The following is a 15,558-nucleotide window of genomic DNA, read 5'->3' as shown; positions in this document are numbered from 1 at the left end:
CGGCCGTTTTTGTCCTCCCCATAATTATTGGTGCCCTTAACTCTGCTACTCTCTCCACAGGTGCTGCCAAACTGATTGAGTATTTTCCAGCATATTTAGCACAGTTACGCTAAATGACAACACTCACTTATTTACGCAGTTCACAAACAGCACATTTATGAGCCTTCATGGCAGCTCCAAAATATTTTTGAAGTCTGACAAATATGAAATAGTTGATGCTAAGTTTTAATTTTGTGGTCTGTGCTATGAACAGTATATTGTGATTGTATGCAGTGTTTCTGTTTTGTTAATAACATGGCTGTAGTTATTATCCAGACTCTTCACTGTGTGTTCTGATGTTACAGATGTGATGTGCACACATCTCCAGACCTGATTTTGGTCAGAAAAGAATGAGAATTTCTCTTAAATTAAGGCGAAAATTATTTTTTTACCAATTCACCACTAAACACCCCCCCCCCCCCCGGAATTAATTGGGGAATATTGATCTTAAAGGTCCCTTTGAACAAATACAAACGCCCCCACAATCGGACATCCTATGGTGAGAACAATTACTTAAAACAAGTTTAGTATAAAAATGAACAAATCATTTTGCAATGTCAGTTTATTTGAGTTCAGTATCAAGTTTAAACAATGTGGCATATCTCTGGAATTTAGTAACAATATATAACAACATTGTGTAAAACTGGAGTATTTTTGGTCTGATGTGATTCATTCCTCGACATGCAGTCAGGATGTACAGTGACTCCCATCAACTATGTTTGAAGATGTACACTTACACAGTGTGTTCATGCACACCTAGCTATACAATGACTTTGTAAAATGTCTGTGAATGATCATACAATGACTCCATAAAATATGTGAATGTATACCTGTACGTATAATACCTTCATAAAGCATGAAGGAACTTTAAAAACTCAACAATTAAAAAAAAAAACTCTCTCAATGTTCATTTTTATAAACATGTTTTGCAAATGTTTCAAAGTTAGTGTATTTGTTTGTTGCATGCTGCGTACACATTGCTTTACATTACTGATATCTTATGATAGTTTGATGAATGATGCACAGTTATAGGCAACCGTGGATGACAACTGCAGTTATTTACTGTTGATTCTGAGAATTTTTTATCCCCAAAATACATTATTAATAAGAATTGTTTACTTTGCTAACTGGGAAACTTGCAGTTTTCTACTGTTTGGTTGTTATATTCTGGTAATTTAGAAGATTAAGTCCGAGATTTAGCCCTGACTCTAGTTCTTTGTTTGAGATTTTCCTATGTTATACAAACTAAATTCTTTTTCTGAACAAATCCAATGCAGTATAAACTACATAAAGGATGTCTTTTTATCTTTTCTCTGATAGTTTGAAAAACAAGAGCTGTCCAAGGAAGAAAAGCAGCGATTAAGGAAGCAGAAGAAACAGCTTAAGAAAAACAGGAAGGAAGATAAGACCACAGATGTTGGGAATTCTTTTTCGACAGATGGCCCAAAGAAACAGCAGAAAGGTAAACTGCGCGCTCTTCCTCTCCCACTGCTAATTTATTTTTGCATGCAATCTTGCAGTGTCTGAGTTAGAACAAGTTTTCCTTCCTTCCATCCATCAACGGTATTAAACTCGCACAGGTCAACTTTGGTGCCTAAAATACTGGTGTGAGAAGCTTTGAGGTGGGAGCGCAGGTTTGTAAAATCTACTGTTGCAAGTCTATCGAAGATTTCTGAACTTTGCAATTTCGTTACACTAACAGGAAATGCTGGGTGGCTTTTTAAAATACATATGTTCACAACCATCAACATCGTGTATTTTCATGTCTGTAAAAGTGAAGTACCTCCGTGTAAAAGAATTTAAATATAGACTAAAGCCTTTGCAGTCTGTTGTTCTTGAGCCGTAATTAGTGACTAACTGTCACAGAGTGGGATGATTGAGGTTCACACCCATAACTCAGCACCTGGTGAGTCAGTGCTTGACACTGCCATGCGGAGGAACCATTAAATTGAGATTGGGCTTTCTTCTCCCTTTCCCTTCCCTTTCTCCCCACCAGGAGGAGGAGGAAAGAGAAAACAACAAGGGTGAGTCATGTTGGGGCACACATACATACTCTTACCACTTGGCAGCCAGTTCAAGAGTAACATTCGAGGTTAGGGAGTAAGTTGACTTGTAGTCATGTTGGCGCAGGAACAGCATGTGTAGCAACCTAAAAGAGCAGATAAAAAGTTTGAGGTAGGGCAGACAGAAGAGAGATTCTGTCGTGAAATAAGCACATTGGAGGGCTACTACCTTGGTGATGAATATCAGGATCAATTTAATGTTGGTTTTACAATTGTAGAAGAAGTAAGTGGATTAAATTTTTCCCTTTTTTTTTAGACTACAGTATTTTGTCCACTGGTGCTTACTTAGTTTGGATCTCAGGAGACTTGCCAGTGGTATCTTACGATCCAGCCTGTAAAAGTGCCTCTAACTGCCGTGGGAGGGATGATTACTAACCACTGATGTGTCGTCTTTAGTTTTTCACTGACTGAAGTTTGAAAAGCTGAAGTGAAATAAATTTTAGCAAATCCTGATTAACTTTGCCCTCTGTTCTCTTTTGTTTTAGCTTCAGCAGCAAATGCAGCATCAGGCGACACACCTGCCAGCAGTGAAAAAGGTTTAGCTGGAAAAAGCAAAGCTGAACTTCGAGCTGAGCGGAAAGCAAAGCAAGAAGACCGTGCAAAACAATCCAAGAAATCTGACCAGAGCCAACCTGCTGCTTCAGTGAAGACAAAGCCTGTACCCAGTGATCCTCAGCAAGGTAAGAAATCACAATAAGTACAATCATTGGTGGTGGGGTGGGGCTGAGAAAAAGGAAGAAATAGGAGGTCATTGAAAACTGTATGCCAACATTGGAACAATTTATAATTTATACTGTAGAAATATTGGATACAGTGCTCACCGTCCCGCCATGTTTTGCATACCTAAATGATTTAGTGGGTAAATGAGCAGTTCTGTTTCATTTTGCACTTCTGATTTCATCTGTTCAAAAGCTTTCTACTTAAATGTCTTTAATATAATACAACATTAGCTATCTAGTCCCATTAACTTTCACGGCCATTAAATCAAGTATAGTGCAGCAAGCAGCCTGTTTGCTATATTTTTATAAAAACTTGGTTCAGTTGCAATGGAAAGCCATTGTGCATCAGATGGCACCTGATGAGAGTTCTCATCAATTTGAACTGGCTAGCCTAATTTCTGATATGAATCCACAGTAAAAAAAGGAACATCGCTTGAGTGGTTTGTGGGTTTTGCCCTAAATCTGAGGTTAAGAGTGCGATTTTCTCACTGGAGGCGAGATGGAGGCGGGTTTCGGCTTGGGTGTGTCAGAAACTCGCCTCCACTGATAGTTTTCAAAAAATTGAGATTTTCCCATGATTGGCCCCTTGATTTCAGAGGTGTGGGATGCCTTGCTCAATTAGTGTTTTGGAACTGAAACTCGCCTCTGTTGATGGCACTTTTCCAGTCTGATTTTATGACTTCTTGCTCCCTTGGCTCATTCCACGGCATTTCTGCGTCTCCTGCACCACCTCCAACATCTTTTGAGAAACCACTATGTCCAATTCCAAGACAAGGGTCTACCCGAGGCTCTTGGATGAGGTGCTGCAAATGTTGTTGGAGGCGGTGACCGCTAGCATGGAGGTGCTCTTCACTCATCTCGGAGAAAGAGGCCTGCCAAAGAAACCAAGGCTGTGTGGGTACAGCTGGCAAGGGATATAACCTCCAGATCTGTGTGCAGATTGGGAGACTGTTTCTGTGTATTGATGAAATATCATCCCTGTTGGAAAGCATTAACATGATTTGATGCCAAAATGTTGGCGTTATGCCATCTGTTACTTAGCCTTAGGCAGTTCCACATTGCGGGCAACGCCACACTTGCGGTGTCAGGTTGGTGGCCTGACTGAAAGGAGGCCAGAGAGTCATGTTCATTGTCAATGAAGTCCTGGCATGGAACCGAGGACATGTGTCAACTTGCCATCCTATACAAATCTGGCCATGATAAGTTAATCCCTGGCAGCCATGTGCTCGCGTGCTGCCACTGCCGCTGGTCAAAACACCGGCGCTCTGACCTCCTCCTGCTCCCCCTCCTCCTGCTGCTCCTCCTCCAGATCATCCTCAGCCTCCTCCTCCTCATCCTCATCTGAGGTCCAAGGTGAAAGGAAATGAATGTTTCCCATTCTGCTTGCAGACGCCTCCTCTGGGGAAGCGCTCATTGTAAGCGGAGCGAGGTTCTTCCCAGGAGGTCCCACAGTTGATGGAGTCAAGCTGCAACATCTCCGACTTCGGAAGGCCTTCTAAAAGTGCTGAGAGACCTTTTAAAGCCAAGGTCTGTCACCTGCAAGTAAGCCTTGCTGCAGTGAACGAGGTCTTGTTAGACCTGCAGCAGTGAGGAGGCCACCCACAAGTCAACCCGCCAGGTTTACCTGGCGTGGTTCAGAAGTTGCGTGAAGCACGCCGAAATGATGGTAAATTCAAGAGGGCCTCTCAAAATGGGATTAGAGAGGCCCTTAACAAGCATTTGCAGTAGTTAATTAACGCAATGGCCAGCTGGAGGCGGGAGCGTTTCACGACCGCCAAAACCGGCACCGGCGAAATGCCACGGAGGCGGGTTGGAGTCAGGTTGCTGACCCGACCTCAGCAATTTGAATTTTCCCGCCTTTCCCGACTCCAAACCCGCCTCCTCCAGCGTCAGAAAATCGGCCCTTCTAAATTACCACTCTATCTGCCATCACCACAGCTTTATATTGTGTTCTGTCGTCTTGTTAAGATGAAAACTGTACTGATTGCCATTGCTGAATATAACCTGACTCACCGGAGAATATAATAAGAACTGTTTTGAAGTTCTAAAGCAAGCTTTTAAAGGAATTGAGAACTTAATGTATATTATACTGGTTTTTATTTCATTCTGTTGTCACTCTCCTGAGTAATGAGAAAATCTTCTGCATTCTTTTTCCACAGTAGTAAAACGACTCCCAGATCATGTTCAAGCAGATGATCCTGCGGTTCTTAAAAAGCTGGCCAAAAAACTGGAGCGGCAGCAGGTACCGTTTAAGACTGAAGACTCCTGGTTGTAATAACAAATTAAATGTTTTGATTATTTTAACCATTTTTGCATTTTCTATTTTTAAATAGGCTTTATCCCAGTCAAGTTTCCCCACATGCAATTCCCCAGGTCTCTTGTTATTAACTGTCAGAAGAGTGGTGTAAGGATGACCAGTGTTGACTTACTTATAGATTTTTAATCTATAAGTTTTCAACCCTCTAATTCCATGTTGGAGAATGACAGGCATGACCCCTGTTCATTGTACATGTGTTAGTATTTCAACATGCTGCATTGCAGAGCTGCCTCTGCAGTGACCTTCACTGAAAATCACTTTTGCTGGTGTGTCTGTTTTGTAATGCCTCAATTCTAGTACCATTTTGTTAACGTCCTAAAATAGTATAACTGCTGCCACAAATATTTCTTTGGCTTCTTTACTCACAATATTTGAGACAGTCTGTAGGCTCTTCAAACAAGCACTGAAGGCACAATATATTGACCTTCAGGTCTGGTTTTTGAGCGCCTCTGATGTTCTGTGGAGCACTATTAATTGTGATATAAATACCACAAAGTAAGAGAAATCTGGAAAAATATATCTGAACTTGTGTTTGTGGATTTTTTGAAAAAAACATCAGATTTTCAAGTTTATCTTCCTTGCTCCTGTACGGTTTCCTGGATCACACACCACATCAGAATGATAACATATGCCTTGACCGCTCCCACATCCTGTCAATTCTGTTCTTTTAGAGCTCTCAAATGAGCAATGCACATCTATATTTTCTTTCTATTCCTCTCCCACTAGGGAATTATTGAGGAAATTCAAGAACTTGCCTTGCGGAGAATCAGAAGCACAAAGTTAAATTTTATTGCTCTGTGGTGCAGTTGTCCTGTATATGTTGGCAAATGTGTTCTAACCTATTAGAACAAAATCATGACCACTGTCGTGAGGAGTTCACCACCTATTTTGTAGGTCTTGGGTGACTGCTCTAGTAATATATTGGTCCTGAATGATGCAAGGATTTACATTCAACTTGATTTGGGGCTAAAACTGATCAAAGTGTGATTTGTATTGCTGGTGCAGTACTAAGTATAGTTGTGAATATCTCTTCCAGGCTCATTCAACAGATTGCTTTATAAAGGGCCCCAAGTTTAAGGTTTGAAACTGTGTGCTAATTGTTTGTTTTCCTGCTTTGGGTGTGGGTTTTTAATGGGCTATTTTGTGGGTTGACAGCTTAAATGCATGGTTCAGATGAGAATTGTTCACAGAGCTGCATTGTCCAAGAGTAAAAGTCAATACGTAAAACCAGATCCTTGTAGTTTATGCACATAACCAGATCACTTTTTTTCAGCTAGTACTAAAGTTGAGTTTCTGGCTGGCCCAATTAATGTCACTTACCACCAGCTTCACTGTATTCATAATAAAAACAGAAAATGCTGGAAATACTCAGCAGGTCAGGCAGCAGCTGTGGAGAGAGAAACAGAGTTAACGTTTCAGGTCGATGGCCTTTCGTCAGACGTTCCTCAGAAACTCTGGCGAAAGGCCATCGACCTGAACCGTTAACTCTGTTTCTCTCTCCAACAAACGCTGCATGACCTGCTGAGTGTTTCCAGTATGTTCTGTTTTTATTTCAGATTTCCAGCATCCGCGTATTTTGTTTTTGTATTCACTATATTCATGTTTGTTATCAACCATTTTACTTTAATATCCCACCCTTTTTTGTGCATCTATCTATTCATTTGTTTACTCACATTGTCTCAGTCATTGCCACTCATCCAAAGACTTGTTTGTTTTCTCCAAGGTTACGTACATCTATAGTCTTCTACACAAAAGTCAGATCTACCTTGCACTTTGTCAGGAATGTTCTGTTAATAAAGTATGTCAAAAAGTTGCATAACATCCCTTTATAGTGTAACATTCACAATTCAAGATTGTTGTCAGTTAAGTACTATAGTGTGAGATTGCTGTCTCTTGTATGTGTCTGGGAGTAAAAATTACACAAGGTTTTTAAGTTGAGGATAGCTACAAAATGGGCTAGTAACTCTATTTGTTTACTCACACTGTTTCGGTCATTGCCACTCATCCAAAGACTTGTTTATTTTCTCCAAGGTAACTTTAAACGTATAGGCCTAGAAATTCACTATGGCCCCGCCAGCTGGCTAGCGCCCAAAAGTTAGCGCTGGGCGGGAAGCCTATAGCGATCGTCAGATATTCATTGTTAGCGTCCCAATTCGGAGCCGGGCGCTATACCAGGGTGTGCCTGCCTCCGCTTGGGGCGCTGACACTGAATATCAGCGCTCTTGGCGCCGCTGCGCCAGCCGCTGCGGAGCGGCAGGCTGCGGTACTGCAGGCCTCCTCCTCTTAAGGGGGAGGTGCCTGCAACAGCCGGAGCCCCGATCGCGAGTGCCGGCAAAAGAGCCCGGCACAACGGAGAAGTGCCGGGCTCCCGCAAACCAGCCGGCAATGCCGTGGGGGGGGGGGGGGAGGTGGAGGAGGCCGGGGAAGGAGGTGCGGGCAGGCGGCCGCCAAAAAAGCGGCCGGCCGCACCTTCCCCTTTAAAGCGCCCCACTAAGGATTCAGTACGGCCCCGTTCTCTGGTCGCTGTTTGCGGCTGCTTCGGAGGAGGCGGCCGCAACTAAATATGGGGATCGGGCCGGTTTCGGGGCGGTACCGGGGCACTGCGCGCACCGATGACGTCATCGGTGCCGGTGCAGCGCTAACGGCTACCGCCGCCAATACCGCTGCGCTGAATATCTGCGCAAACTCATTTTAGGCGCAAAATCACTCTTTAGACGTTAACTGGGCGCAAAGCTGGCAGCGCCCTAATGAATTTCTAGGCCATAGTCTTCTACACAAAAGTCAGATCTACCTAGCACTTTGTCAGGAATAAAGATAAAAAGAAACTAACTGAAATTGAGGACTGTATTAGGTGGAATTAGAGCATCATTTGTCAGAAATAACTTGGAAATCTACTAAAGATAATTGTGTGCTGAACTAAAGGAGGTCTTACTGCTGACCTCAACATTTATATCAGTAATGAAAACAGAAAATGCTGGAAATACTGTGGAGAGAGAGAAACAGGCTAACGTTTCAGGCTGATCACCTTTCATCAGAAACTGGAAGAAGCTAAGAGATTTAACAGTTTTGGACGGGAGATAGTGGGGTGGGGGATTGTGGTGGGGGGAGGAGAGGAAAGCACAGAAGGGGAGGTCTTTGATAGGCTGGAAAGCAGGAGTAATTAAGTGACAAAGGGGGTGATGGTGCAAGGCAAAAGGGGTGGTAATGGGACAAGTAAAGAAACAAAAGATGGGTCTAGAGGAGCTGTAAATGGCAACAGCAGAACCATTACCAGCACCTGTTGTCTGAAAAAATAGGAGCAGTGGTTATGATCTGAAGTTACTGAATTCAATATTGAGTCCAGAAGATTGTAAAGTGCTTAATCGAAAGATGAAGTGCTGCTCCTCGCTTCTGCTGCGTTTCATTGGAACAGTGTAGGAGGCCGAGGACAGAGGAGTGGGATGGAGAATTAAAATGGCAAATGACCGGAAGCCCAGGGTCGCGCTTGTGGACTGAACAGAGGTGCTCAGCCCCCAATGTAGAGGAGACTGCATCGTGAGCAGCAAATTATTATATTAATAAGCTTTTTCACAGCTGTGATAGCTCTTGTGCTATTGCAGTAATTCAAATAAGATTTTGGAAAGCGGTGGGGAGCCTTTTCAGGGCTCAGTAGCAACATGGATAGAGGTGTGGGCGCTCCTCAGCCTCACTCACATGTGACATGTGGTGAGGACCAAAACAGGGTTTTCAGCAATGTTTTAAAGGGAAAACACAAACTTTGAACACCCTTTGTATAGTTTGCAGTGTCGATTACTGGTTCACTGGGCCTTTTGTTTCTCCACTAGTATTACACTTGAAATTTGACTTCTGACATTCTCGGCTGTGCCCCAAGTGAAATGCATAAATTGTCAAGTTATCCGTTCTGACTGAGTGCTAACTTTGAATCTGTGATTCAGGAGGATGATAAAACAAATTAAAAAAGCATCCATGCTGCTTCATTGGCTTGTAAATTAAAATATACCACAGCAGTTTCCTGTTGCTTCACAGATTGCTCCTTTCTTACACCATCATAGACTCATGAAGTATCAATTGTGCAATAATTTGTGTTGGCAAATTATTTCTCAACCCTTCGCAGTAATCGTGTGCTGCATACATAAAGTATCTTCGGGGCTAGTTGTCTATTTCATTGTTATTTGGGTCTCCCCCTCTAATCATATCAGTGTAAAATTGATGTCCTTATGTACAGCGTTCATCCCTTGGTGCAGTCAAAGTGTAGCAATTTTAGTTTCTGTGTTTGCTTTCCCCTCCCCCTCCCAAGTAGTTATAAAAAGTTAACATTGCAGAAGGACAATGATTTTTCTTGTGCGGTTGTCTGTGTTGTGTTCTAATTTTAATAGATATTCCATTTCAAGTTCTGTGTAGATTGATAAATAGTGTATATTTGTTATCCTGTTGATCTTGGTCCTAGTCATACCATTTCCAGAGACCAGATGCCTTTAGAAGGACCAAGAAAGACTAATTATCAAAACCATTTAAAAAAAAAGCAAATTTGTTGATTTACTTTTAACACGTGCATTTTGAATGAGTGCATGTAATCCAAAAAAACATGGCACTAAGCTCACCAATAAAAGAGTTCTCACACACTTTATTTTTTGAATGTTTGTGAGATTTTACTACTATGCAGCTTTCTTGAAGACAGCTAAAAGAATACATTTGATTTATATTTTGAAGTCAGTGACATTCTTGCTTGGTGCAGTAGTGGTACATATTTCGCCAGGGTACGAAAACACAAGCAGTGAACGATAGTCACATACCACAATATTCATGCAAGTTATAGGCATTTTGGAAAAAAAAATGTTCATACTTCAGGAACACACAAAATTGGGTTCCAAATAGTTAATTTGAAGTAATGTACCTGTAAAGAAAGTCCAAAATTCTATCGGAAGGTTGGTAGTCTTATTGGAAGTATTGGTGTGTTGGTTTTGGTTTGATATGAAGTTTATTAAAAGCATCTGTTTTACTTTATAAATAGATACTTAAAATATTTCTGCTGTTTATTATAGGTTCCACTTAGGCAAGATTATGGCAGCAAAGTCATTCTTTTTTCACATTTGCACCAATACAGCCGCAAAATGCCATTGACTCAGCAGCTGACGTAAGTAGATTTGTTTTAATATATGGTTTTATTGCTGAGTGTTGTACTAGAAATTATTTTGGTTGAGTTGAAGCCATGAAAAATCTGCTTACAAGTACAATGTCTTAGGCATCCTTCCCTCCCCCCCCCCCCCCGAAAAAGATGTTTCTGTTATGGGTCACCATTTATAATATTATTGGGAGTTCATTTGCATTCACAAGGCTGCTTCAAACATATGACTTCCGGGCATTCCAAAAGAGCCCTTTGGCAGGGTATGTTGTTATTTCCAATTGAAACGCTGCATAAAGCTGGTATATTTTCCATGTAATTTCTGGGATGTAAGCACGAGAATACCCACTAGCCAATATTGAGTCCTACAGCATGTAACACTCTGCCTTTTAATTATTTAATTCCATTTCTGCAAATGGCTCTCTCTCTCTCTGGCTACCACGTGTGGAAAAGAAGGTGGGTTCACCTTGCCAATATAGCTGTGAAACTGAATACAAGGAGATGCGTGAAAGCAGCCTGAGGATAACCAGTCGGTCCTGTGAGGAAGCAGCCAGACTCCCCTCAGGACTTCCTCTTATAGTGACACAGCTGAATTTGTAATTTGCTATTGCAAATGTGGACCCATGTTTCACTGCATCATGGAGGTTGGATTGGTGCTTTGGACACATTGTAACTTGACTTGGTTGTCAGAAAGTTCATACTTGGGCAGAGTTGTAGAACCTCAAGTACATCCTTTCAAAATTTTAATCACATGCTCTGTGTAACCGCATAAAGATTCTGTCTACTGTCATTGAGTTTCAGCAAGGCTTGAAAACTGTTTAGCGGCTTAATTGTTAGTTTTAAGATATTTAGATATTATTAAATCAACCACTGTCAACATTTATTTTTGCATCAATCAACAGGGTATTAATTATAATTTTAATAATATGGGTGTTACCATACTGGTCATGTTTTAGCAATTAGCTTTGCTGGCGTAGTAAAACTTCAGATTACATGCAGGTCTTTGGCTCATTACCTAATTATAACACTGTTCACGTACGTGGCTGACACTTGCACTCCTATTTCTTTTCTTTGATTGTGTGTAGCATCCCCTCGACTGTGCTTCACCCTGCTATTGTACGTCTAGGATTGCAGTACTCTCAGGGCATTATCACAGGATCCAATGCACGATGTATAGCATTACTACATGCTTTTAAACAGGTATGGAATACAGTGGTTCTACCTCCTCCAGAAGAGAGAGCACCAATTGTATTAATGAAATGGCCCACCAAAGACGTAGTTTTGCCTTTGTGGGTGGTTCTTTTTCTTTTTGTCTCTATTAGTGGCTTTCTGAGATAAGATAGTCGTAAGCTGTACCAAAATGGTGTGGCCTTCTGAGCTTGGAGATTAAGTTATTTCTTCCTGTGTGTAGATGAGCAGAACAATTTCAGCCCAGTAGTCGATTCTTACAGAGCCAGGTTGTCCCTTGTATTGGGTAGATTTACTGCAGAGCTCCATCTATGTCATTCTGACAACATATCTACATCTAAAACATTTCCACTTCTCGTGCTTTACCCTTATGACCGCTGGATGAGGCTTTTTTTTGTTGTTTGTGTCAGTTGTACTCTTCAATTCTGTGGATTCCTGTCTGCTCAAACTGCAAAGTTTCTTTTAACTTGAGAGTTTAGCCAGTTGTCAGGGAGAGTATAATTTTGTTTGTTTTCACCAGTTTTCTCCTTTCCTCTGCTGAAGGTATTAACTTTCACAGATGCTGGCAGTCCTTTTGTACTTCGCCCAAGTGTTCATTCTTTTCAAGTAAAAATAAAAAACTGCAGATGCTGGAATTCTGAAACAGAAACCGAAAATGCTGGAGGAAGACAGCAGGTCAGTCAGCATCTGTGGAGAGAACAGACAAGTTAGCATTTCTTCAAAACTGAAAGATAAGAGGCATTTCAGCGTATTAATGCAATCAGAAAAAGGGGAGGGCAAATATGTGATGTGCCTCAATAATCCCGAGACTCGATGTTAGCGGAACAAAACAAGGCTTTTATTAACTTAGAAGATAACACGCAGTGGAGAGAGGTATCTTCCATCTGGAGCTCTGCAGTACTGGATATGAGGCCAGACTGAGCTGGCTTACATAGAGGCCAGGTATGGGCGGAGCCCTACACACAACACATTCCATACATTCCAATATACAATACAATGGTGAGGAGAAACCTGAAACCAACCACAGTCACAGGCAATACAATGGTGAGGGGAAACCTGAAACCAACCACAGTCACAGGCAGTGATGAATGGAATATTTCATCACAATATGCTGTTGCCCACATCAGCAGGGAATCCTTTGCTGAGGAAAAAGGAGGACTTTTCAGAGCTCGGGCGTGGCAGGTGGAGTCATCAGAGCACATTCGATGGAGGTGGAGGAACTGGGATAATGGGGTGGAGTCTTTAATTCATTCATGGGACATGGGCGTCGCTGGCAAGGTCAGCATTTATTGCCCATCTCTAATTGCCCTTGAGAGAAGGTGGTGGTGAGCCATCTTGAATCTATGCAGTCCTTCTGGTGAAGGTTCTCCCACAGTGCAGCGACAATGAAGGAATGGCGATATATTTCCAAGTCAGGGTGGTGTGTGACTTGGAGAGGAATTTGCAGATGATGGTGTTCCCATGCGCCTGCTGCCTTTGTCCTTCTAGGCATTAGAGGTTGTGTGTTTAGGAGGTGCAGTCGAAGAAGCCTTGGCGAGTTGCTGCAGTGCATCTTGTAGATGGTACACAGTGCATGTTTAAGGTGGTGGATGGGGTGCCAATCAAGTGGGCTGCTTCGTCCTGGATGGTGTCGAGCTTCTTGAGTGTTGTTGGAGCTGCACTCATCCAGGCAAGTGGAGAGTATTCCATCACACTCCTGACTTGTGCCTTGTAGATGGTGGAAAGGCCTTGGGGAGTCAGAAGGTGAGACACACGCTGCAGAATACCCAGCCTCTGACCTGCTCTTGTAGCCACAGTATTTATGTGGCTGGTTCAGTTAAGTTTCTGGTCAATGGTGACCCCCAGGATGTTGATGGTGGGGGATTTGGCGATGGTAATCCCATTGAATGTCAAGGGGAAGTGGTTAGACTCTCTTGTTAGAAATGGCCATTACTAGCGCTTGTGTGGCGCGAATGTTACTTACCACTTATCAGCCCAAGCCTGAGTGTCGTCCAGGTCTTGCTACATGCGGGTATGGACTGCTTCATTATCTGAGGAGTTGTGAATTGAACTGAACACTGTGCAGTCATCAGTGAACATCCCCACTTCTGATCTTATGATGGAGGGAAGGTCATTAATGAAGCAGCTGAAGATGGTTGGGCCTAGGATACTGCCCTGAGGAACTCCTGCAGCGATGTCCTGGGGCTGAGATGACTGGCCTTCAACAAACACAACCATCTGTCTTTGTGCTAGGTATGACTCCAGCCAGTGGAGAGTTTTCCCCTTGAATCGTATTGACTTCAGTTTTACTAGGGCTCCTTGATGCCATATTTGGTCAAATGCTGCCTTGATGTCTAGGGCAGTCACTCTCGCCTCACCTCTGGAATTTAGCTCTTTTGTCCATGTTTGGACCAAGGCTGTAATGAGGTCTGGAGCTGAGTGGTCCTGGCAGAACCTAAATTGAGCATCGGTGAGCACATTATTGGTGAGTAAGTGCTGCTTGATAGCACTGTCGACGACACCTTCCATCACTTTGCTGATGATTGAGAGTAGACTGATGGGGCAGTAATTGGCCGGATTGGATTTGTCCCGCTTTTTGTGGACAGGACATACCTGGGCAATTTTCTACATTGTCGAGTAGATGGCAGTGTTGTGGCTATACTGGAACAGCTTGGCTAGAGGCGCGGCTGGTTCTGGAGCACAAGTCTTCAGCACTACAACCGGGATGTTGTCGGAGCCCATAGCCTTTGCTCTATCCAGTACACTCAGAAGTTTCTTGATATCACATAGAAAACATAGAAACATAGAAAACTAGGAGCAGGAGTAGGCCATTCGGCCCTTCGAGCCTGCTCCGCCATTCAGTATGATCATGGCTGATCCTCTACCTCAATACCATATTCCCGCTCTCTCCCCATACCCCTTGATGCCTTTTGTTTCTAGAAATCTATCTACCTCCTTTAAATGTATTCACGTAGAGTGAATCGATTTGGCTGAAGACGGGCTTCTGTGATGGCGGAGACCTCAGGAGGAGCCCAAATGGATCATCCACTTGGCACCTCTGGCTGAAGATGGTTGCGAACGCCTTGTCATTTGCACTCATGTGCTGGACTCTTGCCATCCATTGAGGCTGAGGATGTTCATGGAACCGCCTCCTCCCATTATTGTCCATCACCATTCATGACTGGATGTGGCAGGACTGCAGAACTTGATCTGATCCATTGGACATGGGGTGGAGAGAAGCATTTTCCAGGTAGTTGTGGGCATCAATGGGCTTGTGATAAATGTCAATGGAAAGTACATTGCCAGAAATAGAGAGAGAGAGGTCTAGAAGGGAAGGGAGGACTCAAAGGTGGACCATGTGCAGTTATGAAATGAATGGAAATGGGAAGGTTAATAAACTTCTCAAGGTCAGAGCAAGAGCAAGCAGCACCCACAGTGTAGCATAGGAGGAGGACTAGCACAAAGTGTTCAACGTACACTACAAAAAGACAGGTATTGCTGGTACCCATGCAAGTTAGCATTGTGGCATCTTTTGTCGAGAAGAAATGAGTGGTGTTAAAAGAGAAGCTGTCAAGGTGAGAGCAAGCTCAGGCAAGTGGAAGAGCGTGGCGGTGGATGAAAACTGGTTGGGCTACTGTTCAAGAAAGAAGAGAGCCCTGGTGAGGGATGGAGTTGTAGAGGGACTGTACATCCATAGTGAACAGAAGACGATTTGGGTCGGAGACTCTTAGTGTTGAAGTGGCAGAGGTAATCGGAAGAGTTGTGGATGTAGGTGGGTAGAGACTGGACAAGGAGGAAAGAAGAGTGTCAGGATAAGAGGATATTAGTTCAGTGGGACAGGAGCAAGCTGAAGCATTCAGTCTACCACAAGAGTCCTGTTTGTGTATCTTTGGAAGTAGTTAGAAATAGGCTGATAAGAGATTGATTAAGAGGGGAAAAATAGAGTATGAGAGTGAACTTACAAGGAACATAAAAGCGGACTGTAAAAGCTTCTACAAGTATGTAAAAAGAAAAAGATTAGTGAAGACAAATGCAGGTCCTTACAGTCAGAAACGGGAGAATTTATAATGGGGAACAAGGAAATGGAAGAGCAATTAAACAAATACTTTGATTCTGTCTTCACGGAAGAGG

General features: G+C 42.8%; 1 protein-coding gene across 2 annotated transcripts in view; it reads left to right on the top strand.

Moving 5' to 3' along the window:
• eif2b4 (eukaryotic translation initiation factor 2B, subunit 4 delta) overlaps positions 1-15,558 on the top strand; it is a 293,112-nt gene that overhangs the window by 258,222 nt on the left and 19,332 nt on the right. Inside the window, exons 4-9 of one of the 2 annotated variants that reach the window (XM_085997499.1) lie at positions 1,360-1,501; positions 2,588-2,782; positions 4,981-5,063; positions 6,175-6,216; positions 10,181-10,272; positions 11,346-11,460. In XM_085997499.1, coding sequence (XP_085853625.1) covers positions 1,360-1,501; positions 2,588-2,782; positions 4,981-5,063; positions 6,175-6,216; positions 10,181-10,272; positions 11,346-11,460 — 669 coding nt within the window. The remainder of the gene's footprint in view (positions 1-1,359; positions 1,502-2,587; positions 2,783-4,980; positions 5,064-6,174; positions 6,217-10,180; positions 10,273-11,345; positions 11,461-15,558) is intronic. The other variant, XM_085997500.1, reaches the window with a different exon arrangement.

Source organism: Somniosus microcephalus, chromosome 9, assembly GCF_052327205.1.
Source record: "Somniosus microcephalus isolate GS21.2 chromosome 9, FLI_Smic_1.0, whole genome shotgun sequence".
Taxonomy (NCBI): Eukaryota; Metazoa; Chordata; class Chondrichthyes; order Squaliformes; family Somniosidae; genus Somniosus; species Somniosus microcephalus.
The sequence above is the reverse complement of the archived record's forward strand: the minus strand, read 5'-3'. Positions and strand labels throughout refer to the sequence as shown.